The sequence below is a fragment of the Pithys albifrons genome, chromosome 3, assembly GCF_047495875.1.
Source record: "Pithys albifrons albifrons isolate INPA30051 chromosome 3, PitAlb_v1, whole genome shotgun sequence".
In the NCBI taxonomy this organism is placed as follows: domain Eukaryota; kingdom Metazoa; phylum Chordata; class Aves; order Passeriformes; family Thamnophilidae; genus Pithys; species Pithys albifrons.
This window is the reverse complement of record NC_092460.1, coordinates 95,601,973-95,626,988: the sequence shown is the minus strand read 5'-3', so window position 1 is coordinate 95,626,988 and position 25,016 is coordinate 95,601,973. Positions and strand designations below refer to the sequence as shown.

General features: G+C 44.2%; 1 protein-coding gene across 1 annotated transcript; it reads left to right on the top strand.

Annotated features, from left to right (window-relative positions):
* Nucleotides 1-2,442: 2,442 nt before the first annotated feature.
* MCM10 (minichromosome maintenance 10 replication initiation factor) lies at nucleotides 2,443-19,957 on the top strand. The gene is made up of 20 exons (XM_071550109.1): nucleotides 2,443-2,477; nucleotides 3,301-3,351; nucleotides 4,228-4,548; nucleotides 5,336-5,440; nucleotides 6,032-6,166; nucleotides 6,375-6,549; nucleotides 7,264-7,429; nucleotides 8,158-8,325; nucleotides 9,957-10,073; nucleotides 10,312-10,511; nucleotides 11,458-11,558; nucleotides 12,573-12,674; nucleotides 12,768-12,885; nucleotides 13,768-13,996; nucleotides 14,846-15,005; nucleotides 15,657-15,775; nucleotides 16,640-16,753; nucleotides 17,796-17,941; nucleotides 18,203-18,245; nucleotides 18,623-19,957. Exons 2-20 carry the CDS (start codon nucleotides 3,342-3,344, stop codon nucleotides 18,704-18,706), a joined length of 2,613 nt encoding a protein of 870 aa, XP_071406210.1. The 5' UTR covers nucleotides 2,443-2,477; nucleotides 3,301-3,341; the 3' UTR covers nucleotides 18,707-19,957.
* Nucleotides 19,958-25,016: the final 5,059 nt, after the last annotated feature.

Below are 25,016 nucleotides of genomic sequence, written 5' to 3'. Positions count from 1 at the left end.
AGTGCTCCCAGTAGATGAAGTATCTTGTTGGCTTTTAATTGGTTCCTTGTGACAGCAGGATTTATGGGCTTTTTTACCCTGAATCCAATTTTATTTTGCAAGCTTTGTGACAATTATGGATTCTGCAATGATCAAAACCTGATGGAAATGCTACTAGGCCAAAAGCAAACTAATAGAATGGTAATAGAGCTGATTTCATCTGAGGAGCATTCACCTTAATGAAAACACAGAAAATCCATGTGAAAGGCCAAAGGAGGAATTACTTATGCATTCATCAAATCACAGTTAATCATTTTAAGAGGTTCCAGAAAGAGACAGTACCTCAGCACAAGAATACTAACAGGAAAACGTGGGCTTTAAGTGAAGTAGGTCTTCATAGAAAGATAATATAGTGGGTCTAATAATACAAATCAGGAGGAACTACAAAGAATAAAACCACAATACACTGAGACCTGTTCTGCAACAGGGAGGATTATTTTCCTGTTGTCATCACTACCTGCAGTCCAGAGGGCAGATGAGCCACCTTGACAAGTGACCACAGCCAGCAGATGCTCATTAGCACAGGTTTAAGAGTCCATCCCCTTTGTGACTAAATACTAAATAGTTAAAGAATCATAGCCTTTGGCTGGAAGGGACTTTAAAGATCATCTTGCTCCATGGGCAGGGACACCTTCCACTGAACCAGGATGATCAAAGCCCCATCCAACCTGACCTTGAACACTTCCAGGGACAAGGCACCCAGAGCTGCTCGGGCAACCTGTTCAGTGCCTTCCCACCCACATAGTAAAGAATTTCTCCCTAACATCCAATCTAAACAACTATTCAGCAGAGCATTTCAGCTACTCAGTGCAGGATCTCTCTGAGTTTTTTCTTGTCTGCTAGAACTTCCTGATTCCTTCAGCTACCACAGAATTACTGTGCTTAATTCCTTTTTCCTAACCTGGTACAGGTACTGCAGGCCTTTGAATACCAATGACATGCTCTCTTTGTACATCATCCTCCAGGGTGGATTTAGTGCAAGAGCCTTGGGATCCGAGCTCAAATCCATATGGATTGGGGGCAATTTGGGTACAATTTCATAGAATCATTGAGGTTGGAAAAGTCCTCCAAGACCGCTGAGTTCAATCTTTGCCTGAAACCACCTTGTTGACTAAACCATAGCACTAAGTGTTACATACACTTCTATGAGAAAGTTCTCTTTTTCCTAAATTTAGAAGATGGCAATAACCTGTGAAACAAAGGAGATACTAAGAGAAAGGAAAGTTTTATTTCTGGGGCGCGTGACTCCAGCGCTTCCCTGGGCAGCCCATTCCAAAGTCTGGCCACCCTTTCAGTAAAGAAATTCTTCCCAAAGTGAAGAAATTCTTCCTGCATTTTCTGCACCCAAGTGATGCAAGGGGAGATGGACGAGTGCGATGAGCTCCTACATCCTCAGAAGTATTATTTTTCACAGAATTACAGTTGTCCCAAAGGAATATGGAACCAGACTGCACAATCCTGTTCACTGCACGTGACAATAACCAGGATTGAATCTGCCGGTTTAACACATTTAGGTAGTTCAGGTGACTTGTTCAGGCAACTCCCCGAGGCTGCTCTGCCCAGCCACAGTGTGGTAGTTTGGGCTTTAGTTTGAGCTAGGCCTCAGCTAGGCCTTTAGTTTCAGCAGGCCCAGAGAGTCTACATAGATTAGAAGGGACAAACATCACCTCACTTAAGCAACCAAAGAGATATTTCATATCATTTTGACATCAAAATCAAATATAAAAGAAAGGGTATTTAGTGCCTAGTCAGTCTCTTGATGGCTGTGTGCTGAACAGACCTGCTATCACCCTTGCTGGGTGTGCTGGGCCTCATTCACCACTTCACAGCTGTTTGGTTTGGGAAGTACCCTTTTTTCTTTGATGTTGGTTTTCTCCTTTCTTGCCGGGGATCCTTGGGGGAGAGTTTGTTGGAGTGTTTTTTGAGCTGGAGTGGTGGAGGTCTGTGTTGTTTGGGTGGGCGACTCAGTGGTTGTTGTTGGTTTGTTTTTTCTCACATTTGTATAAATATGTGTTATATCATAGCCTGTTTTTAAGTGTATCTCTTTTGTATAATATAAGAAGTTTGCTATTTTAGAGTTTGGTTATTTTCTCCTTTTTTTTTTAACTCCCTCCTCTTTCCTTTGTGGGGTGGTGGTTTCTCTCTCTCTGTGTTGGGCAGTTGTCATTTTGCCAGCTCAACCTATCGCACACGGGCAGCTCTTTGCAGCTAAATGGGTTCGCCCAACGCTGACGTCACGCGTTGTATGACGTCACACTCGCTACGTCATCCTGCACGCCGCGGGGCACCCTCACCCTGCCCGCCCCTCGCCCACAACCAAGATGGCGCCGGGCGGCGTGGCCTCTGCCAGTACTAGCGGCTGTGCGGTGCGCATGCGCGGAAAGGAGAGGGCGTGGTCTGTTCGGAATTTTGGCGGGTGCCGAGGAGCGCGCGCGGCGGTGAGCGGGGTTGTGTGAGCGGTCCGGGGGGGACAGAGGGACAGAGAGCCGGCCTGGGGACATGGATCGACCCTGCCGAGGGGGATCGGGGTCCCCGGGGGGAGGTCTGGGTTCCGCTGGGCGCGGGAGGTGGCCGAGCGGGGCGAGGAACTGTGAGGGAAAAGGCGCGGGATCCGGGGGCATCAGTGGCCGTGTTCGTGCGAGCTCTGGAGCTTTGTTCCTTACTGGACATGAATGTCTGTCAAAAGTGGAGTTTACGGGCACGGCAGAAGTCTCTGCAGCGGGAGGATCTGTAAGCACAGTTAGAATCTGGGTTTGTGAGTCGTCCAACCTCAGTGGGTTTCCCATCTCTCTCATCTAAACCTCCCTCGGCATTTATGTCCTCCTGTGCTGATTATTTTTTGTGGGCACTTGTCCATGAAGTGGAGGGGCTGTAAGAAATGTAGAACATAACACTTTAAGAAAATAAGTGTTAAATATTTTAATGAGCAGTTAAATGCTAATTGCATTACAGTGCAAGACTGGTGCGGTGGAAATGGTTATTCCTATGAGGCCACGGTTGGCATTTCTCAAAATTTGTGTCTCTTACGGGCTTTTTTCTAAAAGCAGTACCCTTATGCTGCAGCGAATTCAGCACGGGTCAGACTTCAGATGTACAAAGTGTACGTGAGGGTTCTAAATGTAGTGGAGTTCTCATCTGCAGCTGTAAACAAAACCAAGCCGATGGTTTGCAAATCATCAAAAAAGGAGCCTGAACACAATATATGTTTCTAGATAAGCTGTATGTACTTTAACAGTATCACTTTTGTTCTCCCTGTAACAGAATATTTTTCCTTGGGGGTCTCCTGAAGAAACACTAGTGAAATGATGGATGGTAAGGAGAAAAGTACTTTTTATCAGTAGGAAATAAGTTCAAGTGTTCAGAAAACTTGGTCAGCCTTTTAGCAAAGGACATTCCCTGGTTTGGTGTTTTCCTCAGCACCAAAGGCTGAATCAATTTCTTTGTTTGCCTAGAATTTCAGTTCTGCTCTTATCTGTCCCATTTCTCTGTACTTGATGGTCATTTTTCCATTATTTGCCCTTTTGGTCCATATTTCTTTGTTCTCCATGTTCTTCCATGAGCAAGTTATATCATAGAATCATAGAATCGACTGGGTTGGAAAAGACCTCTGAGATCATCAAGTCCAACCCTTGGTCCAACTCCAGTCCCTTTGCCAGATCATGGCACTCAGTGCCACGGCCAATCTCAGTTTAAAAACCTCCAGGGATGGTGAATCCACCACCTCTCTGGGCAGGCCATTTCAATGCCTGATTACTCTCTCTGTAAATCTGAGAATATACTTTGCTGCCTGCCTTTCCTCTCCCCCGTTCCATTGGCAAAAGCCTTGTGGGTGTCTCTTGGCTACACCTTTACAGGTTCCAGGCTTTTCTTTGAAACAGCTACTGTACAAGGAGCTGCATAGGAAGAAAAGCCAGTGCTGAGTATCTGGCAAGTTTTCTGCTGACTGGCCAGTCTGTAGCACAGGATGAGTGTCCACAAACACATTTCCACCTGACCTGACAGGAGGAAGCTGCTCTATCTTCCTTTAGCCAAAGCTGAAGTGGTTTTTAAAAATGCAACTCTGAGCTTGCTGCTCCATTTTAGTGTTGGTTGTCACTAGCTTATAATTGGAGTGTCTTGCATGTTTTATTCCTTGGCAGCTTTCCTCTAACTGGACAGGAATAACTCTGAGTTTAATTTCTACCTTAGCTGATGATGACTTGGATCTGTTGGCTTCCCTCCTGGAAGAAAGTGAAGCAGCTGAGGAAAGGAATTTTCCTGAGGAGGAGGATGCTCCAGAGGATGAGGGAGGAGAACCAGATGAGTATGATGAGCTGTTTGATGCAGAAGATGATGCGTCCTACACTGAGGAGGTCAGTGCTGAGGACAGCATGACTGATGAGCAGAAGGAGAACCTGGCTGTGCTGTTTGGAGATGTAGATGACCTGCTGGAAGAGGAGGAGGCAGAGAAAGCTGTTCCCAGTTCAGCTCCCAATCAGGCAAAGGAGAAAACTAATGAAGAACTGCAAGGTTTCTGTAACAGCATCTTTGATCTGTTTTGTTGGATGCACTTTGTCTCTAGAGGGCTAATGGGCAGAAGGTAGGGCCTGCTGCATCTTAGATTAGGATGATGCCCAGAGGAGGAGTACAGAAAGTTTTTGAGAAAGCTGATAAGTCCAATTTTCAGTGCTCAATCATTAAACTCACCAAACCTGTTTTCTCAAAAGAAAGACAGAGGATTTAAGTAAGCCTGGGAGATTAACCTAGCTCTGGTGAGCAGGATGGGGAAGGTTGCCTGTGTACCTTTGCCTTGTCTGATGAAAAGCAGTATTGCTTCAGCCTTCAGGGCTGTCATCCTGGCATCTTTGACGGGGCACAGCAGTCCCTTCCCCCTCAGGGCCTATTGGCAGGAGGTTCTGCCATACCATTCCCTACGGAAGCAGAGCTGGCCTCCGAGCTTTTCTATGCCCAGACCACATATTTGATTATATCAGAGCATTTTTTTGTGGTAAGGAGTGCAATAATCAGCCATTAAATTGTCTTATGCTTGATAGAAAAGCTTTATGCAACATGGCAAGGAACATACCACAATCAAGTAAAATATTTATATGAGAAGCCAGCCCCAGGCTGTAAGGAAAAGTTTCCCTTCACTGTCAGCTCTGTAGAATCAAGTAAATCTGTATTGTGACTTAAGTCTTTGTTTTCTAAGTTCCCTTGATGTAGTAAAACTGCCAAGATTGCAGGGATCTCATAAATTCCCATTTGCAATGGCTTCTTGCTGTCTTCATTACTCCTTTTTCCCTCCTTTCTTTCCTAGCTGAGCTGAGAAAATTGCAAGAACAGATGAAGACATTACAGGAGCAGTTGCAGAAGACTGCAATTGGGCAGCAATCCAGTTCAGGCCCTGAGAAGAAAACCTTAGGTAATGAGACTAATTAAATGGATTTATGATTTGTTGGCTTACCAACATGCAGTTTACAGGCAGGACTCCAAATAATCCTGAAGTGGGCACTCAGTAGCAAGGAGGAATGTTGGTCTGGTGTATTACCACACGGGTTGTTTCCTGCAGCTACAGACTGAATCAGTTTTGGTCTCTGCAGCATGGATTAATTCTGCATTGGACAGTATTCATGACTAAGTGCTCCAGGCTCTTCTGGAAGTGTCTCTTCTTATTGGTGGGTGTTGGTACACTTGGTAAATCCAGCTGTGTTTGTTGCTGAAGCATTTTGGGTGTAGTAATGAAACTACATTTGAAAATTGCAAAGCAGGGGGATGTTTCTACTTTCCCCAGCTTTGCGGTTGCAGTGACATCTGAAATTTTAAGTCATTATGGGGAAGAGTCATTGAGACTTTTCCATTTGTTGTGTTTCAGATGCTGACAACCTAACTGAAGGGTTTCCATGTAGGACCCTGACTGGGACTTGTTATTCAGGAATTTCAGAGTTTGGAGCAATTTTTAGAGTCTAAGTCCAGTTCCTGAGATCTTATCTTTTTTTTTTGTTTTCTTGGCCAGGTAAATCTCCCTCTGTACCCTTAAAGGAAAGGAAAGTTCAGAAGTTGCAAGAGTCACCATGTTTCTCAGCCCAGCTGGGCAATCCTTTGCCACCAGCCAGGCGAGGACTCCAGAAATCAAAAGCATCCTCAGCAGGTACCATTCTCAGTCTGCCTTTCACTGGAACACACCAGGCTTTTGTTGAAAGCTTATAGTTCCCAGCAGTGGTGTGAACACATCCAGGATAGTTTTACATTATTCAGCACACCAGTAGTGGTCTGTTCACAGCAGCACAGAGCTTATTACAGTTAATTATTGTGCTCTTTGTAATGTGTGTTATGCCTTTCTTTTTGTTCTGCTGAAGAGAATAAGACACCTCCTCCACAGCAAGTCCTCAGTCTGGCCTTCCAGCCTCTCAAGTCTGCTGCAGGGAACGCACCCAGTAAGAAGACCAAAGAGAAGACTTCTCCCATGCCTACAAGCTCCAGTGCAGCAACTCAGCCAGTGTCTGTGGAAACCTTCTCGGGACTGAGATTAAGGTCAGCACCCCAGCTCTGAGCTGACTGGGGACAAGCCTTGCAGCAATAGGAGAGAAAAACAATGTGCATGGTTTAACCATGTCAGATTAGACACTTGTCACTAGGGGATATAACACAAAGCCTCAGCACTGGCTGGTTGATCAGTAATTAACCAGAATTGACTTTTGGCTTAGTACCATGTTTCTGTTTTCACCTTTGCTCTTTGCTAACCAAAAAGCCATAATTTTATTAGCTCTGTCTTCCCTGGGGTATCCTCAGTGGTGGAGAAGAGGAGCAGTGGGCATATGCAAAGCCCAGCTGTGCTCCAGTTGAGCAGGTTGTTGCTCCACATGGAGAAGCCTCGGGAGCTGCTTGCCAACCCCATACTCAGTGTGGCCACAAGAGGACTCTGAATCCTCACATTGCCCTCATCACAACACATGCTGGATTCCCAGCTCAGTCAGCCATACTTGGTCATTCCTGAAATGAGCAGAGCTAATGCAGGCTCGGGGCTGAGTTGCAGTGCAGCTATTTGGACAAAACCTAGCATAATGAGTAGTTTTCTGATATTTGTATAGTGTTCTGAAGAAGGGCTTTTGTTTCAAGTGACCTCAGGGTGAAATAAAGAGGCATTTCGCAGCAAGATGTACTTTCCTCAGGAGAATGCTGGATGGTTTCCATTGTCCATTTATGCCAATGGATGTGTTCTCTTTTACCTGCTTTCTCCTGATCTAGGAAACCCCGTGTGTCTTCGGCTGAAATGGACAGGAAAATGGCCAACAGGAAGCTCATCCGACTGTCCCAGCTGAAGAGCAAACTTGCCGTAGAAAATCTGGAGGAAATAGACTGGGTAACGTTTGGAGTCATAGTGAAAAAGGTCACTCCTCAAAGTGCAAATAATGTAAGTAACTTTGTTGTATCCCTTGCCCAGTCCAAGTGAAATGCTGGTGGTCTTTTGTGGGGAACTAATGAGGTGTTCAACTTAATCAGCCAACTCCATGTAGTTAATGAAAAGCTTCTGTATTGAATATCATGGCTCGTCTGGTTTCATGCAGTAATGCTGCTTTTAGTCCTAAGGGTAAGTTCTTAACTTTTCTGGTTCAGCTGCCCCAGACAGTAGCATTGGCTTATGTAACCGTAACATAAATCCATCTTAAATATGTTCATCCTTTGCTCTATGTTAAATTCCAGTGTGGAAAAAAAGTACTGTGATTCTCAGGCTTTCTAGAGAGCCACTTTTTTTAAATGTGCCAACACATTTCTGTTTCCATCAGTACCCTATGGACTGTACATGTCCTGTAGAAAGTCACTGGTGAAACAGATCTGGATATGCCTTGGTTTTGTCTGTTCAGTGGGGTAAAAACCTCTTTATTCAGCAAGCAAGTGTGCTGTCCAGCTTATCAGTAAGATTGGTGGTAGCAGTATTATTGTGCTGGTTTGGCCTTGAAGAATCCCAGAGCTGGCAGCATGGCATAGCTGGAGTTGCTGAGGTTATAAACTGTGAGTTGCCAAATAAGGCAAACCTTGGAGGGTGGGAAATTAGAATAACTCTTTGAAAGTAACAGCAAGAAGAGATGCAGTTAGTGTCCCTGTACCAAGAGCTCAAAGGAAAGAGAATGTCTGTTCCAGGGCAGAACCTTCAGTATCTGGCGGCTGAACGACCTACGGGATCTCAGTCAGTGTGTCTCGCTCTTCCTGTTTGGTGAGGTCCACAAAGAGCACTGGAAGACAGACCAAGGCACAGTCATTGGGCTGCTCAATGCCAACCCTATGAAGTCTAAAGAAGGCTCGGATGAGGTGAGAGGATTTTTCACTTCCCCATAGCTGAACGTTTTCATATCTGGCTCAGAAGTAGCTTTATAATACCTCAAGGTTGAAATTGCAGCAGTCTGCCCAACAGTTTGAATTGCATTCAGGTAGTTGCATGGTGTGTATTTGCTCCTGGCCTCCTGGAAGACTGAACTTCAAGAAGTCCTATTAAGCATCTAAACTAGGAGCTAGTTTTCTGCTCTCTGTAGCAGTTGGCTCTTCCACAAATGTAGGGAGTCTATGTTCATTTAATTTCAATTTATTTAGCTACTTCAATGCAACACCTACTTCAGCCTAGAGGTCTCTCAAAGCTGAAAAAGGTGGAGAAGCTTACATCTCTCATCTAATTCGAGCATAAGAAATGATTGCAAAATGTTTCCTGGTGCCAAAATCCTGACTGAGAAGAAGTAATATTTGATTTATGAAATAAATTATGTATTATGTAAGTGTATGTCCACTGATACATAGTAGGTTGCTTGTTAATCAATTATTTATAAATGCAGAACATGACGAATTACTTTTCTTTATGTATCAAAATGTTTCAGGTGGCTTCATTTTGCTAATAAATTAATATATTTTTAATACTGTATTGATTGCACTGAAATGGAAACTGCTTCCACTGAAATTCAAGGGGAATTTCAGTCTAGTAGCTGATCATGTAGTGTTTTGCATTTTAAATTCTCCAAATAGAAAAATTAAGGATCTCATTAATTGTCTACTAAGCTGTGTAATTGCCTAAATTAGCATGAATAAGCAATAGAAAGTCCTGTTGGTGAGCAGAAAGGCACTAGATTTAATGGAAGGGCTGTTTAAGTGACAAGAATGTCTCTTAGCTAAAACATTCACATTTAGAGCTACATTAAAACTAAGTTCTCAAGTGTTTCTTGGCTACAGACACAATTCCTGGTATCTTTGATTGTGGAAAGTAGGGACTCTTTTTTGCACAGGAGTCAGTTTTGATTGGATCTAGACATGTGGAGAGGGACAGAGAGCTCTAGTACGGCTCTTCCTCCCATCCACTGCCCAATGTGGGTGCCACAGAGACATCAGCCAAGTGGCTGTACAAGACCATTTACAGCACAACTAGATCTGCCTTTGCTGGTCCTTGGTTTCCTAAGGCACTGAACATAGAAATCCAATGTCTTTCATCTCTTTGTGAGAAAGAAATTAGCTTTTTTTCTTTTTAATGAAGCCTTTTCTGTCTGAATAGGACACATGGCTTTCTTAAAGTAGACTTGCATTTTAAAACTGCATTGTTAATACCAGAGGTACCAAATTGGACCAGAGCCAAACCAGGGACATCTAGAATCAGAGAATGGCCTGGTTTGAAAGGGCCCTTAAAGATCATCTAGTTTCAGCTCCTCTGCCATGGAGAAGGAACCTTCCACAAGACCAAGTTGCTCAGAGCCACCAGCCTGGTCTTGAACACTTCCAGGGATGGGGCATCTACAGCTTCTCTGGATAACCTGTGCCAGTGTCTCCCCACCATCACAGTAAAGAACTTTCTTCTAATATCCAATCTAAACCTACTCTCTTTCAGTCTTAAGCCATTCCCCCTTGTCCTATGGAGAAAGAAGCTCTTCCAGTTGTCCTCAAGGCATGTTCTGATTTCTTTTTAGGTGTGTTTGTCTGTGGATCATCCCCAGAAGATCCTCCTCATGGGGGAAGCTCTGGACATGGGCACCTGCAAAGCCAGGAAGAAGAATGGTGATCCTTGTGCCCAGATTGTGAACCTGGTCTGTATCTCAGTAGTCAGAACATCCTTAAGCTTTTGGTGAAAATCTGGCTGCTGATTTTGTACTGATGCTCTGACTTCTTGATTTGTTTCTGGATTTTGACTTGTAACTGACTAAAGTGGTGGAGAAAGTGAGAAATGAAAACCAGAGGAGCTGATTCTGTGCTGGTGCTGAGCAGCAGCAGGGTTGTTCCCTAAATGCTGGTGTTCTGTAACAGGTTTCTCCCATATCTTTTCAGAATGACTGTGAATATTGTCAGTATCATGTGCAATCCCAGTACAAGAAGCTCAGCTCGAAGCGGGCAGATCTGCAGTCCACCTTCTCTGGGGGTCGGATTCCCAGGAGAGTTGGTCGGAAAAATACCACTTTGAAGGAGAGGCTGTGTCAGGATGGGTTTTACTATGGAGGAGTCTCTTCAGCAGCATATGCAGCCTCAGTGTAAGATAAACCACTTTTTTTCCCTTTGTTTTTGAACAGAATTCCCCTCCCGTGTACAAGGGAGCCTGAAGCTATCTCTAGGGCTCTGTTTAGTTAGAGAACCCTTTGCCTTACCTACCTGCACCAAATAGAAATAACTGTCCTCCATTTGGCATAATCCTCTTGGCCCCATGGGGTAACAGAGCTGCTGTTTGATAGGAAAATTGTAAGTAATTGCTAAGATGTGGTAAGGAGTGTTCTACCCCTAAATTAATCCTGTGATATGCAGCCAGGCAGTGCTGGGTTTCAGTAGATGAAATTAATTTTATCGTGAGATCTCAAGCATTTGAGTCTCCTAGATAAGTATTTTTCAGTGTAACTATTTTGTTACAGTTCACTGCATTTAATCCCAGACACAGTGTATTCTGTGTTTCCTCCTTTCTTCCTTAGCTGAAATAATAGAGTGTCACCATGTGTTAATGAAGAGGCAGGAGTGACCAAGACCAGTATGCATCTCATAACTGGCATGGAGGGGCCAGGTTCTTTATCCAAATCCCCTGCAGACAGCTGTGGAAAGATGAGTCACAGCTGGATCAAGCCCTGTGCTTGAACACAGCTTTTATTCCCTTATCACTGCCTACTGATACCTGATGTGACTCTACAGAAATAAAGCAATTCCAACCTCCTTTCCTATCCCTGGAACTAACTGTGAGCAAAGCTTGGCTATGATCTATGATTAGTTTTGTCTCAGTGTGTGGGAAATACATATCTCAACCCAGGGAGAAATGGGAGATCCTAAATATTGTGCTGTAATTTGGATTTACGTCCACATCCTTCCCAAAGACAGACAGATGACGCTTCAGGGTAGCTGGAGTTTTGTTGGAGCACTGGGCTAGAATTCAGGCTCCTGTCCTTGCTCTAAGCATGGAAAAACACTTCATGTTCTGGTTTTCTTTTCTCTTTCTAGTGCAGCAGCTGCAGTGCCAAAAAGGAAGATTCAAACCACTCTCTCCAACCTGGTCGTGAGAGGAGCTGATAAAATTGTCCAGGAAACCAGGCAGAAAATTGGTACCCAATTAGCCATGTAGCCTCTTTACCCTTTAGATACTTCCAGCTTGTTGTGTCCCAGGACCTGCTAGGCACTGAATGAACCTGGCAGTCACTTTGCTGCAGAGACAGCCCTTTGCTGGCTGCTTTCTCAGTTGATCAAAACCCCTCTTCCCTCCTGAGATCACAGCTGCAAGGCAAATGTAACTAAGCAACTGTGTAGCTCCATGCATCTTTTTTCATCAGTGCCCATGTATTAAGTCCCCTGTTCTCTCTTTGGACAGTGACAGAAGATCTTTGCCAGATTAATGGGAATTGGAAGTTTTAAGAACTTTGAACTAGAGGATTTATTTTATTTGATTAAAATAAATGACTTCTGTCAACCTTGAAAGCATCCAAGGAATACTGAGGATAAATCAGTCAGGTCTGCAATGCAGGGAAAAACCCACCCCCTTTCTAGTCCTTTTCTTCTGTGATCTTCAAAACATGTTCCTTCCATAGCCTTTGGGATGTTATCAGTCTTTACCTGCGTTTTGTTTCTGTAAAGCACTTAATATTATACCTTTTTTATGCTTATTGGAGAGCAGGTGACAGATTATTCAAGATTCTAGATGCCACTTAGATCTGCCTTATTTACATCTTGCAGTTTCATCAGTTGCCTCCATTTCAGACAACATAGTGTATGTCCATAGCAGCTCTCAACTGCTTTTAATTCTCTATGGGTAAGGTGTGGAGGCTTCAGGACTTTAAAGCATTCTAAAAATGGGAACAGTGGGAGTAACACAGACAACCAAGGCTGATGAGGAACTGATTGATAGAATTGCTGAAAGGGGTAGAAATGTTTTTGTGATGTGCTTTGTGAAGACAAGGCCTTAGGGACCCAAATACAATGTAGAGGTTGGCCTTGCTTTGGGAAGTGCTCACTCAGGTTGGCCCACAGGGGTTTCTTTCAACATAGATGACTACATCTCTAAAGCTAAGGCTGCTTCCCTTCCTGGCTCCAAATCTGTTGTATTTTTGCCCTTTCCACTCCAGGTGCAGCAAAGAGAACCATGCAATGTTCTGAGGAATTCAGGGAACTGCTGGCACAGCCAACTTTTGGAGCACGAAACCTCTGCAAACACTGGACTAAAGCAGGTATTGTCCTTTAGCCTAAAGGAAAACCACTTCTGCAATCACTCTGCACCCTCTGAACAAACAGTAGTGGCTTTTTATTTTATTTTTCCCCAGATGCTGAAAAGAAGAAAGGGGCCAATTTCCAATCTATCTCTGCTTCAGCACTGCTCAAGCAACAGAAACAGAAATTGCTCGAGGCCAGAAAGAAGCGATCTGAAGAGATTCAGAGGCGGTAAGGCTTTCATAGGAAGGATTCTGTGATTGTAACCCTAAGTATGACTGTATTTAATAGAAATTTCATTAAATATAAATACCCCAGTATTCAGTGGAGAACCAAATGTTCCAGCACAGTACATGGCAGCTGGAAAGCATGATGGGAGAAGAGGCTGATTAGAGTAAGAAACTGGAATCAGGAGACCTGGTTCTGGTCATTGCTGCCTTGCAAGAGTCTTCTGAACCTTAAGATTTGCCAAGTGTTTTGTGCATATCTTATTAACAAACCTAAGAGGAACCTCAGAAGAGCCACCCTGGATGAGGCTGAGATTGATGTGGCCAATTGGCCTCAAAAGGCTCAACAGGAGCTAAAACACAACCCAAAGAAGAATAGGCACAATCATGATGATATTTCCCCCAAATATTCTTCCAGCCTATAGCAGTGAGTATTTCAGGGGCTTTCCAAGCTAAATGTGTCTGTTGCCATAGTTCTGAAGGAATTTTTTTCCCCCATGGAGCTGTTCAACCTCCATTGTAACCTGTGTAAACTTAAACACTTATGTGGCACAGAACATCCTGCTAAACTACCTGTTCTGCAAAGAAGCCCATTTTTCCAAGTGCTTTCACTTCCCACTTTCCAGCTTGGTGTGATACCTCTCTGATTTTTTTCTGGGAAGCAATTAGTCATTCACTCCTTCTGATGACTTGTTTCAGTGACCCAGCAAGTTCTTTACCAGTCTTGATTTCCTCTTCTGAACACCTAAATTGCTGTATGTTTCTTTTAGCAATAAAAGGCCAATTAGTGAAAAGTAATAGTCTGTATCCCCTCCTATTTTTTCTTAAACCTTTCTGTCTCTTTGACTTGTGTTCCTAATTGAATGAATTGTTCTTGTCTTACAAGGTTTCTCCAGAGCACAAGTAAAGCCAGCAGTCCTGCTCTCCCATCCTCCTCCAGTCAGACTTCACTCCCTTCCCCAGTACCTGGGGCAGAATTTCCCAAAGCTGCCAAAATGTCAACTCCTCAAAGGCCCAGGCTGGGCACCGGCTTCTCAGAAGGAGAAGATATCCTCTTCTTCGACAGGTCTCCACCTCCAGGACCAAAGCTGGACAAGACGGCAGAAGCCAAAAAGGTACCAGCTCTTTGGATCCTCTTAGTATTTAAGAAGGAGAGGTTAAGGGAAATTTGGTTTGTGGTAGTAGAGGAGTCTTTGGTCAGATATGATGATAGTGAAGACTTGGGATCACACTGGCCTATATTCCAGCATGCAGAAAACTTGTGGTTCCTGATAGCTATTAGTGCCAAAGTCCATGTTACCATCTGGCTTTTAGTCAATCCCTTAGGGAAGGGATCTGTGCTGAAAATCCCTGGAGTGCTAAACTCTGTTTGTTCTTTGGCATTGCTAGTGCTGTGTATTGTGGGTGTTTTCCAGGTAAGCAACAGTGAACTAAACTGGTTTAGCTATGTTGTGCCATGAGTTTGGATAATTTTGTTTTCTAACTAGAACACACTGCATCTTTCCTTGGCAAAAATCTGCTCACATATTCGTCAAAGAAACTTTTCCAGCAAGGTGGAAGAAATCTTAGCATTCTGGGAGTATGAAAAGGAATAGTTGTATGTGGTTTTCTATTAATTCCAAATTATTATCAATTTATGTAGAAATCTCAAGTTACTTGATTTCTCTGGAAAACTTACTGATTTGTGAAGCAGGTAAAGCACAGCTACAGAGATGCCAGGCCTGATAACACCCCTGGAGGTGTGATTTTATTGTTTGGGAAGTCACGAGAGGTTGGGTGATGTGATGAATTAGATGTACAGCAGAGCTGGGCATTTTGTTGGGCCTCTCTCCAACCAGCTCCATGCTCAGGCCAGTAGATTTTGTCTCCTCTATTCTCACAGCCTTCCTCTGCTACTCCTGGAAGTAGGAAGAGGGTAGCCTGACAGGTCACCAACACTCTCCTTGCTCTTTACTGTTTTCCAGCTGGCTGCGATCCGCCGACTGCGAGCAAAAGGACAGATTCTTGCCAAAACAGACCCAAACAGTGTCAAGAGGAAACGGACTGATGTTGATGATGTCCTGGAAATTATTGAAAGAGTTGAGAAAAATGTTGCTCAGCCACAAGGTGCAGAAGCAGAGAATGGTATGTAATGTTACCTTTGAGAATAGAAAAATGTGCTCCTGAACAGAGCAGTGGTTGTTGGGTTAAAGACTTAATTGCTGTGCTAAAGAGGGGCCAAGTTAGGTCTGATTAGAGCTTCAAGACTTTGTTATAAAGATTAAATAATTCCTAACCCTGTGGAGAGAGTGTGAGATGTAGTCTCTGATGCTCCCCATCCTCATCTCTGTTCCCTTCTGTCACTTGAGCATCTGTAATGGATGGCTGACAGTACCAAGGAAAACTAAGAAAAAATCCCATCCAGGAAGGTATCTGAATTTTCTGTGGGAACTTGAGTTCGCCTGCTGGTGATTTAATGTGTGATCTTGGATGAATTGCTTAATTCCCTTTAAGGCTTCTCCATCAGTAGTGAGGCAACACTGATTGCTCCTCTGGGAGTAATGTGAAAATTCCTAGTACAGTGCTTTGAGAGGAGATGCAACAGTGTTAATAAAAATGCTTTTATTTTTTTCTGAAGCCATATTTGATCTTGGCTTCATGTTCCTGAACTGTAAAAGGCTGCTGTTTGACCTGAACATCTGCCTGAGAGACCTAAGACTTCTAAAATCTCCTGCAGTGATCATGCATGGAGATCAGAACCTTGTTTTGTAGGACTAAGCCTTTTTGTATCCCTAGATGTGGATGAGCTGGAGCCTGCCCAAAAGAAGCGGCGTGAGCAGCTGGTCTATCTGGAATCAGAAGAGTTCCAGAAAATCCTGAGTGCCAAGTCCAAGCACACAGATGTCCTAAAAGAGGTATGACCTCAATCTAGCTGTGACTGGGGGCTCAGAATGAGGGAGCTGATTGATCTCCTTATAATGATTTCAGCGAGAAATAGACACCCAAACATGTCATAGGCATCAGTGGCCCGATGAGTAGAGTTAGGTGTCTCTGAGCACACAGGGCACAGTGCCTACAAGTACTATTCCTATAGCCATGGTCAAGTTGCCATCAGGGATTCTTTTTACTGTGTTTGAAAAAATCAGGGAAGTTTCCTGATTGGTGGAGGATCAAAGAAATCCTTCTGGTTTAAAACTAAGTTAGTCACATGCTTATTTTGTCCCTCATTTCTTGTTATCTTGGCCACATAAAGCCAGCTGCCAGCTGCCACCTTCATTTGTGACTCTGGTCAGTAGTGGAAGCTGGAAAATCCCAGCAGTTGCCCTGAAGATCTCTGAGGCTGGGAATCTCCTGTGGGAGTCTTTGCTGAGCCTGTTCCCAGGGATACAGCACCTCCAGTGGCACAGACTCTTGTGTTGGACATGTATCGGTATGAAGTCATAGTCAATTTAAGGTCTTCTGAGGAGTAATATTTTGGCTAAGAAGCAGTTCCATTCATTAAGAAGCAGTTTCATCCATCCTCTCTGCACTGTCCTCATGGGTAGCTGCTTGTTTCTGTACTTTAAGCTCCCACTAGTACATCTCAGAGGCAGCTCATTCCAGTGTTGGTGAAGCATGTGTACAATGTGGATTATGTGAAGCAAGACAGATTTGGTGTTTCTCTGCTTCCAGACTGCAGTCTGTGTCAAGCAGGCCTGGTAATAATTTGCCTTAATGCCATTTACAGAGTGACTTCTCCCCTCTTTGTCTCCCCATAACCCTCTTTGTGTGCCCTCCAGGCTGAGGCTGAACTGCAGGAGCAATACTTTCAGCCACTGGTGAAAAAGGAAGAACTGGAAGAGAAGATGAGGAACATTAAAGCAGTGAAATGTCGAGTTGTGACGTGTAAAACGGTGAGTGAAGGGGAGCCAGGGTAACAGCAGTGGAGTGGAACATGGATTGTACAAAATGATGCTGGATATCCTGCAGACTCCCATCTGTCACTCTCTTGGCTGTGGTCCAGCACAGGGATCGGATGGAGACAGTTTTGTTCCTTATGCCTGTTGCTGAGAGCAGCACTGACTGAGACATGGCAAGGCAAGTTTTAGTGCTGTGCTGAGCATCTCAACTTGATGTTTATGCCAGTGGGTTCCTTGGGCATTTGTGTACTGAAAATATTTCTCTGTTTCTTCCATGAAGTGCTTTGTACCAGGACACTCAGTTCCCCATATTACACAACTCAATAAGCAAAGTGCCTTGAAAATATTAACACTGGGTGAGAATCCTCTCTCTGCATTTCCAGGGATTTTGCCATCAGGAAGAGGAGCGAATCTTTGTGACTGTCCCAAATGTGCTGAGAGGAAGGGAAGCATTACCTCCCATTCCCAGTTTCAGCCCCTGCTGAACTTTCCCTTTTGCTACCTTTCTTACCTGTTTTGGGAGTGCACAGAGGGTCACTGCGTGCCCCATGAGGTGCTGGGAGCAGGGCCACAGGGTGGTGGCAAAGGGAGGATGGCATTAGAAGGAGCAGTGACAAAGCCTGGGATGGTGAGCAGTGACAGGACCCAAGGGAATGGCATGAAGTTGTGTCAGGGGAGGTTTAGGATGGATATTAGAAAAAGATTCTTCACCCAGAGGGTAGTTGGGCACCGAAAAGGCTCCCCAAGTTGCTGGTCACAGCCTGACAGTTCAAGGGGCATTTGGATGATACTGCCAGGCACATGGTGTGACTCTTGGGGATGGTTCTGTGCAGGGCTGGGAGTTGGACTGGATGAACTTTGTGGGTCCTTTCCAACTCAGCACATTCTGTAATCCTGTGAAAGGTCTGACTGGTGGGCTTCTCAGGATAGGAGAAGATAGGGGTGCTTTCCTCTAAACATTCAGCTGTTGCCAGCCCACAGAACAGGTCTCACACACTGGTGAAGCACTCACAGCTCTCTCTCTCTTCTCTGACAGTGTAATTACACCTATTTCAAGCCTCTGGAGACATGTGTGCAGGATAAGCATGACTACCACTGGCATGATGCCATCAAACGATTTTTCAAATGTCCTTGTGGAAGCAGAGCTATTTCCCTTGACAGGCTCCCAAAAAAGCACTGCAGGTAAGAAATAAGCCTCTTGAAATAGTGACTGGGACTTTTGTACTGTCTCTTCACAAGTACTGTGTTGTGAGGCACATAACCATGTCCTAAACCAGGAACAGTAGCTCTTGTGCTAGGCAGCATGGGCCGGGTGTGGGGCTACTTTTGTTACCCCCTCATCATGTGTAGTGTGGCCAGAATGTGGGGCTAGTTTTGCACCCCCTCGTGCTGTGCAACAAACACACACCACAGTGGTCCTCACCTGCCATCTTCCTCTTTCAGTACCTGTGGCCTGTACAAGTGGGAGCGAGATGGGATGCTAAAGGTAAGTGTGAACAGCATTTTCTGGGCACCTCAGCACTCTGGCTGCTTCCCTTGGTATTTTTGTTCCCTGCTTTGCTTCCATGCCCTTATGCACTCCCAGCAAGGCCAAGTAGCTCTACATTTTGTCAGGTACACACAGATACCTGCAGGCTATGTTTTAGTGGACTTCCTCTTGCTTTCTGTTCTCAAAGCTTTGTTTCATTTAACCAGGAAATTTGCTTTTGAACAAAGTTGTAAGAATTCAGAATGTCAAGGTCCCTGGAGTGTCTGTCAATATTTAATCAGACTATTTAGCCCTACCACAGCTTCTGTCAGAGAGGTGTTTGGGAGACATCTACCACATGCTTAACTTCTTTTCTCCATGGCTCATTTTTCCAGGAAAAAAAAGGCCCGAAGATTGGTGGAGAAACACTTTTACCAAGAGGAGAGGAACAACCAAAATTTCTCAATAGTCTTAAGTGACCTGGAGCTGATTTTTTTTCCACAACATGAGGATGGGGTTTTGTGTCTGAAACACTCATTTATACTGAACTGCCAAGAGGTTTCAGGTGTTAGGGATGAATGAGCAGGGGAATCAATTCTTGATGAAGAGGACATCTGCAAGGTGTCCACCAGGCCACTGCATGGATATTGAGCTTTGATCTTTATTAAGTTGACTGAATAAAGGCTGCATGTGGAATGCACCTTCATGCCTGCTCTTTCCAACTAACAACACAGGAGTGACCTCACCAGACTTTTAAGTGAAAAATCATCATGAACTGGAAGGACTGTAGATTCTTTAAGCACTTGTGAAATTAATCCTGTGATCTGATGCAATTAATAGTAAATGCCAACCTGTCAGGTTTTTCAGGTCTGGGCCAAAAAATGGGTTTGAGAGGATTGTAGGCACAGACCATTCCCCATTGGCTTCAAAATTACTCACTTTGAATCCTTAGGACCAGAAACAGCTCCCGAGTTTTAACTTGGCTTATGTGTTACAAAACTCTTCCATGGCTTTGGCATTACAAGCCAGTGTTTACTCTGCAGACTCAGGAGCTCCGTGCCACACAGTCCATGTCATGTTCCCAGCACCATCCACACTACAGCACAGCACTTCTATGGCTACAACTCCCACTTTGAAAAGCATTTTAAAGAATGTGGCACCAATTTTTGAGTGGTTTTAAAGAGCTGAGTGATTACATTTAAAAGCTTTTAACTGTTTTTCTGGCTATCTCACACCAAGCAGGATGAGATCTCCCCCCAAGAGGTGGCTTCTGAGAAGGGCTGTCTCCATACAGGTGTTTTTCTGAAAGCATGTCTGTCTAGGCATGCTTGGGGTATTTGACCAGCTTTTCCTGGACTGGAGCTTTCTACTGCCCTTAGCTCATGCCCAGTAGGATCACAGGATATTTCTAACTGCCTAAAACCACTAAAACCTCAGTGATTTGATCAAACGGTCTCACAGGTCCCAGGGGCCTTGTCAATTCACTTGTTTGCTTGCACAGGGGCTGAAAGAGAAGTTACTTCATTTGAAGCAACTGGACAGATTTACCTCAGCATTCTGCAGCCCCCATCTCTTACTGGTGCTTTTACTGGGCAACTTGGCCTGTTTTATTCATTTTGTGTTGGTACCGTTTGATGGGTGGGGTGTCACTGGTAGGTGACTAATATGTGACTGTGACATTCCTTGGTATCTTCCCCTATGGAGTCTTCAGAATAAATGGAGTGTACAATAAAACACTCCCTGGGTCTGTATGGTGTCATTTCTCTGAGAAAGAGGTAATGCTTTGTCTTCATAAATGCCCCCTGGACTGGGATATGTAGGAAAGGTATGTGGGAGTGAAAGCGGTACTGAATTCATGCTTGTGTGCAAAAACAGAGTGAAGAAACCAAGCCCCATTGCTTTGCTTAAAGCCCAGCAGTAAACAAGGAGTGGGAGAGACTGATGGCTTGGATTTTAGATGCCTCACTACTTTTTGACATACTTCTCTTGTGCCAGAGATTGCACCACTACCCTGTTTCCTGAGCACCTGGCTCTAACAGGGTGGAAGCCAGACAAGGGCTGGGATCAGGATGGTCACAGAGAAGAGAGACTGGCAGGTGGTTTGCCCAAAGCAAAAACAGGTTTGGCATTGCCATGTCTGTGAGCAAAGGCTGTAATAGAGTCATGAAATGTCTGCTAGGATTTAAAAGTAGAAAAAATAGCCTTAGGTCCCAAGGAGATTGATGTTACTGTTAGCCAAAACCATGGTAACTGCACTGTGATACGGTGCCAAGGAAGCACCTATCGGCTCCAGTGACTCAATAACACATCCTAATTATTTTTGGAGAAGATAATGATTGAAAAGGCAAACTCCCACAGTTTGGAGAGTGTGTCCAGCCCTGCACACCAAAACTACACCCCAGCATCCTACAGCATTGAGCTGAACTGCAGCAGGATTTCCTGGAAAGCCAAAAAGCCATTCCTGAAACTGCTCCCCAGTCCATCAAACCACAGTGGGAGGGAGGGCTCAGCAGTGGGAGCACTGGGATTGCTCTCAGCTGCCCTGCCCTGTCCCCAGTTGCCCAAACGTCCTGCAGGACAGGCAGGACACAGGCAATTACTGGATTTTTAGGTGACTTGCAGCTGTAGCACCCTGATGTTCCTTAGACCAAACTCCAACCTCTGCAGGGTTTACTTCAGTTATTCAGCCACACACTCACCAGTGGAATTTCCGAACTGTAGAAGTAACACAATGCAAAAGCAAACATGGTTTTACTCTAATTTAATCTTTATTTCAAAAATAAAAATAAAATCCACGTCTTCATCAGCTATACCAATGACTTCCCATGTGAGCTCTAATTCACTGGTTTATTTTGCATGGAAAAAGGATGTCAAACCTTAAAAACGTGACCATGCATTTATTTTTATACTAATATTAATTTCCTCTATTAATAAGTATATTGAGATTGTTAATAACTTTGCATTAATAGAACATCAGCCAAAAAGCATATCAAGAAAGAGACTAGAAAAAATAATCAAGAAGTAATGCACAACTCTCATCATAATTTTTCTTTGATTATCTAAACGAACTGCAGCAATCTGGTTTTGTAGGTCAGGTGTTCTCGGAACACTCTCACTGCAATTATTTTGTATGAGCATAAAATACTTATGTAATGAAGCATTTGGGCAAGTTTCTTACACAGAGGGCAGAAAATACATAAATCTGGCTCCTCAGAATTTGATGCTCAGACACGTTTTCTATCCTGGTCTTCAGAGGTCACTTTAAAGATTAATTCTTTATTCTTGCACAGTACAGACAACACTAATTGAAAGATAAAAATTCCAACACACAAAACCCCAGTTGTCATAAACCAAAAGGCTCATTGGATTGATGTGTACAGAGATGGCACCACAGACTGGTACTTCCCTGAAGTGTTCAAGGCCACATTGGATGGGGCTCAGAACAACCTGGTCTAGCAGAAGGTGTCCCTTTCCATGACAGGGGGTTGAAAGTAGAAGATCTTTAAGGTCCCTTCCAACCCAAACCACTCTGTAATTCTCTAAACAATGCCCTCCTATTCTTGCAATTCAGTTATGGACACCTGAAGAGCTGCTGGCACAAGTTTGTCCTATCTGGGTGGATTTGCACGGGAAGATACCAAGGCACGTGGAGGAAACAAATTTTGACAGCTGGGAGGTGGGAATGGTGATGAGCAGAGCTGGAGGAGGAACTTACAGAGCCCTTTGGCTGCTTTCCAGAGATCTGAAGAGGTTGCCAGGGAATCAAGGGCACTTCTCCAGCACAAAGCAAGGAGCTTTATCAAGAAAAAGGCCAAAAAACCTTGTGAGTTACAAAATAAGGTAATGAATTAAGACTAGCACCAGGTCTGGAGCAGGTGTCATATTTTGCTTGTCCACATTCAACTACTTCTTTCTCCAGCTGCTCTTGGATTGTGTTCTTAACATCAGTGAAGTAGCACTCTGAGCTGTGAGGAAATTGGGCATCACTCACTGCCCCTTTGATTACAAATGATTGCTGGAAAAAGGTTTCATGCATCCCGTATCTTGGACACCCCACCCTCACTCATGTCAGCAAATTCCTTCCTCCTTTCCAAGCACTTCTGCTCTCCTGACAGTGTTCCCTTGAAGGAACACCCTGCTAGAGAAATTCTTTTGCTGACATGTGCTGTGCCCTCGGAGCAGGAAACTGCTCCAGTCTCAGCTCTGTTGAACCACAAAAGGGTAAGAGTGAAATGTACTTAGAAAAAAATCTGTGATGTAGTTAATTAAACTTCCCCCCTCCCCCCATTTCTCTTGCATGAAGTAAGACTTTGATCTACAGCACTGCAAGCCAAAGCCAAGATTCTAAATCCTTCCTTTGGCACCCATCCCAGTGTCTTCATATCAAAGCGCTGAGTGTGCAACTGCTGTCAGCAAGGTCAGGAGTCAGACTAAATCTGACATTTCTGAACTGTTAGTCTGGAAAATAGCATATAAATTCTAAGCAAAATCTGTGTTTATTGTCTTTTACCAAGCTCCAGAAAGCCCTTGTTTTCAACACATGTGAAATGTCAAGGCCAAAAAAAAGCATCTTAAACACTGGAGCTTCATGCAAGTGCAGATGGATGAATAAGCAGCTGAGTGTTTAATTTCCACATGTTCCTTTTTGAAACTTGGATGGTGCTGCAATTGAAAAAAAAAAGGCAAGGCATGGTTAACATGGTGCAGAGACTTAAACTGCAGAAACAATAAATTAGAATGTTTTAGCTGTAACATGTTACACATAACAGCACTTCGATTTAGGTGTTTGGGTACACACATGTACCTCCAGTGTGTGAACCCGAACATCTACAGCAAACCAAATTACAGGAAACGTATCCCACCAAGCCAGGGCTAAACTAACCACACTAATACCATAATAACATATTTTCAGAATTGCTTTTAGTTCAATTCAGTTCAAGCAACTTTTCTAAAAGGCTAAGTGCTGCTTCAATTAAATACAGGGTGAGCCAGGCATGTTAACAGCTTCTGCATTTCCCTCTGTTAATGAATCAGGAAGTTATTTATCAGCCAGAATCCAAGAAAATCCAATACATGAGGAACTGTACTTACACATTACATACATTAATATATTTACTTGTTGTATGAAAACTGATGTGAATCTGCTGCTGGTAACAACCCCAAAATGAACATAAAGTACAAATCCATCTGAACAGACCACATATTGAAGTATCATGTAACCTTCCAGAAGGGCTAGTCTGACCTGCCCAGCTTGGACATTGCCTTCACCTTGGCATTAAAACATGTTCATGTTCACAAATCTCTCCTGGGTTCTCCCACCAGTGTCTTGTTACCTCTGGCAGAGTACAGGATCTGAACAGCTCTTCATCTTCCCAGAAATAATGCACTTCATCAGCTTTTTTCAGACTGAATAAAGTTGGGCATGCAGATCTCATCTCATTATCAGAACTCCTGGTGGATTCACCTACTTGTGTCCTAAAGAGAATTGCCAAGAAACCCTCCCCAAAGCAGACACCAAGGGTAGTTGGAAGAAGAAAACAATTAAGTAGGAATTGAAATCCAATTTTTGATTTTTTGTAAAGTGAAGATACAATTCCCCAAAACATCTTTGGCTGAGTAGCTGCTCCTGCTGGAGCAGGAGCAGTGACCTGGGATATAAGTTAAGGAATATTCACTCAGACACAATAGAGTATGAAAACACCATTGCAGAGAAAGGACACTCTTCCAATACTTCACACGGAAAGCACAGGAAGCCTCCAATTCCCTTTAACAAGTTTAAACAAACAGGACGGTGTCCTGTCAGGCAGAGTGAGCACAATCTGCCCAAGAGGATGGTTACCCCCCCCCCCCTTGCTAATGAAGCTTCAGAACAGCTTTGTGTGTGGATTGGAGTTTCACACAGAGGAACTTTAAGGCTTACCTGGTGAAGAATCACACAAGGTGTGAGCAGGACACAGCCTGTGCAAATGCAACAGTGGTGAGTCAAAGGAAAGCAAAGGGGGTGAGAGGAGCAGATGAGGAGGGAGATTAAGAAGAGAAATGCTTGGGATAGTGAGGAGGAAGAGGCATTTGCAGGGCACAGGCAGTCAGAGCTGGGTGGGAAGCACCACAGCTGGCCTTGGAGCAAAGGACACCCATATGGAGGGCACTGCTGCACCAAGCTCAAGAGAAGTGAAATGCTTCACCCCAACTGGGGGTCCCACTTTTGTCAGGATCTTCAGATGTCCAGGGCACCACTCCTACACATAAATCCTCCAGGAGGGTCTTTCCCCTTCAGGCATCACAGAGCTGGTGGAGACACAGGCAGTGGATGGATCCCAGCTCTCCCCAGCACCTCCACCTTCCAGAATGGGGGACAGCAGACAAGTCCAGCAAGTGCTGGGCTCCATTTGAGCACCTTCCTCCCAGGCTTTCCAGTGCCTCTTCCTCTCACTGGTTTTGCTTTTAACACTTTGCAATGCCCAGAGGACAAGTTTGGGTTGCTTGCACAGCTGAAACCAAGAGGCACAGGCTGGGAAGGAGCTGCCACATCTGGCAGCTCTTTTTGGTAAAGTCACAGAGTATTTAGACTTTTCCCCTCACACAATCCTTTTGGGAACAGTATATTCACATCCATATTTTCCAGCTGCACAGGCAATACAATCCGTGGCACCACTCAGAAGCAAGTGAACACTTTTGGAGAGACTGGCACAGCAAGGTTCAGGATTCAAAAAACATTTTTCACAGGATGCTCAGGAACATCATCAAACTTAAAAACCTTTGTTCTAACAAGTCATTTTCAGTCTTCCA

What these genes read in the sequence shown, in the direction of transcription:
- MCM10 (XM_071550109.1), top strand. An exon ending in CAAACACTGGACTAAAGCAG is followed by an intron (nt 12,675 to 12,767) that starts GTATTGTCCTTT and finishes ATTTTTCCCCAG; the next exon opens with ATGCTGAAAAGAAGAAAGGG. An exon ending in ACACAGATGTCCTAAAAGAG is followed by an intron (nt 15,776 to 16,639) that starts GTATGACCTCAA and finishes TGTGCCCTCCAG; the next exon opens with GCTGAGGCTGAACTGCAGGA.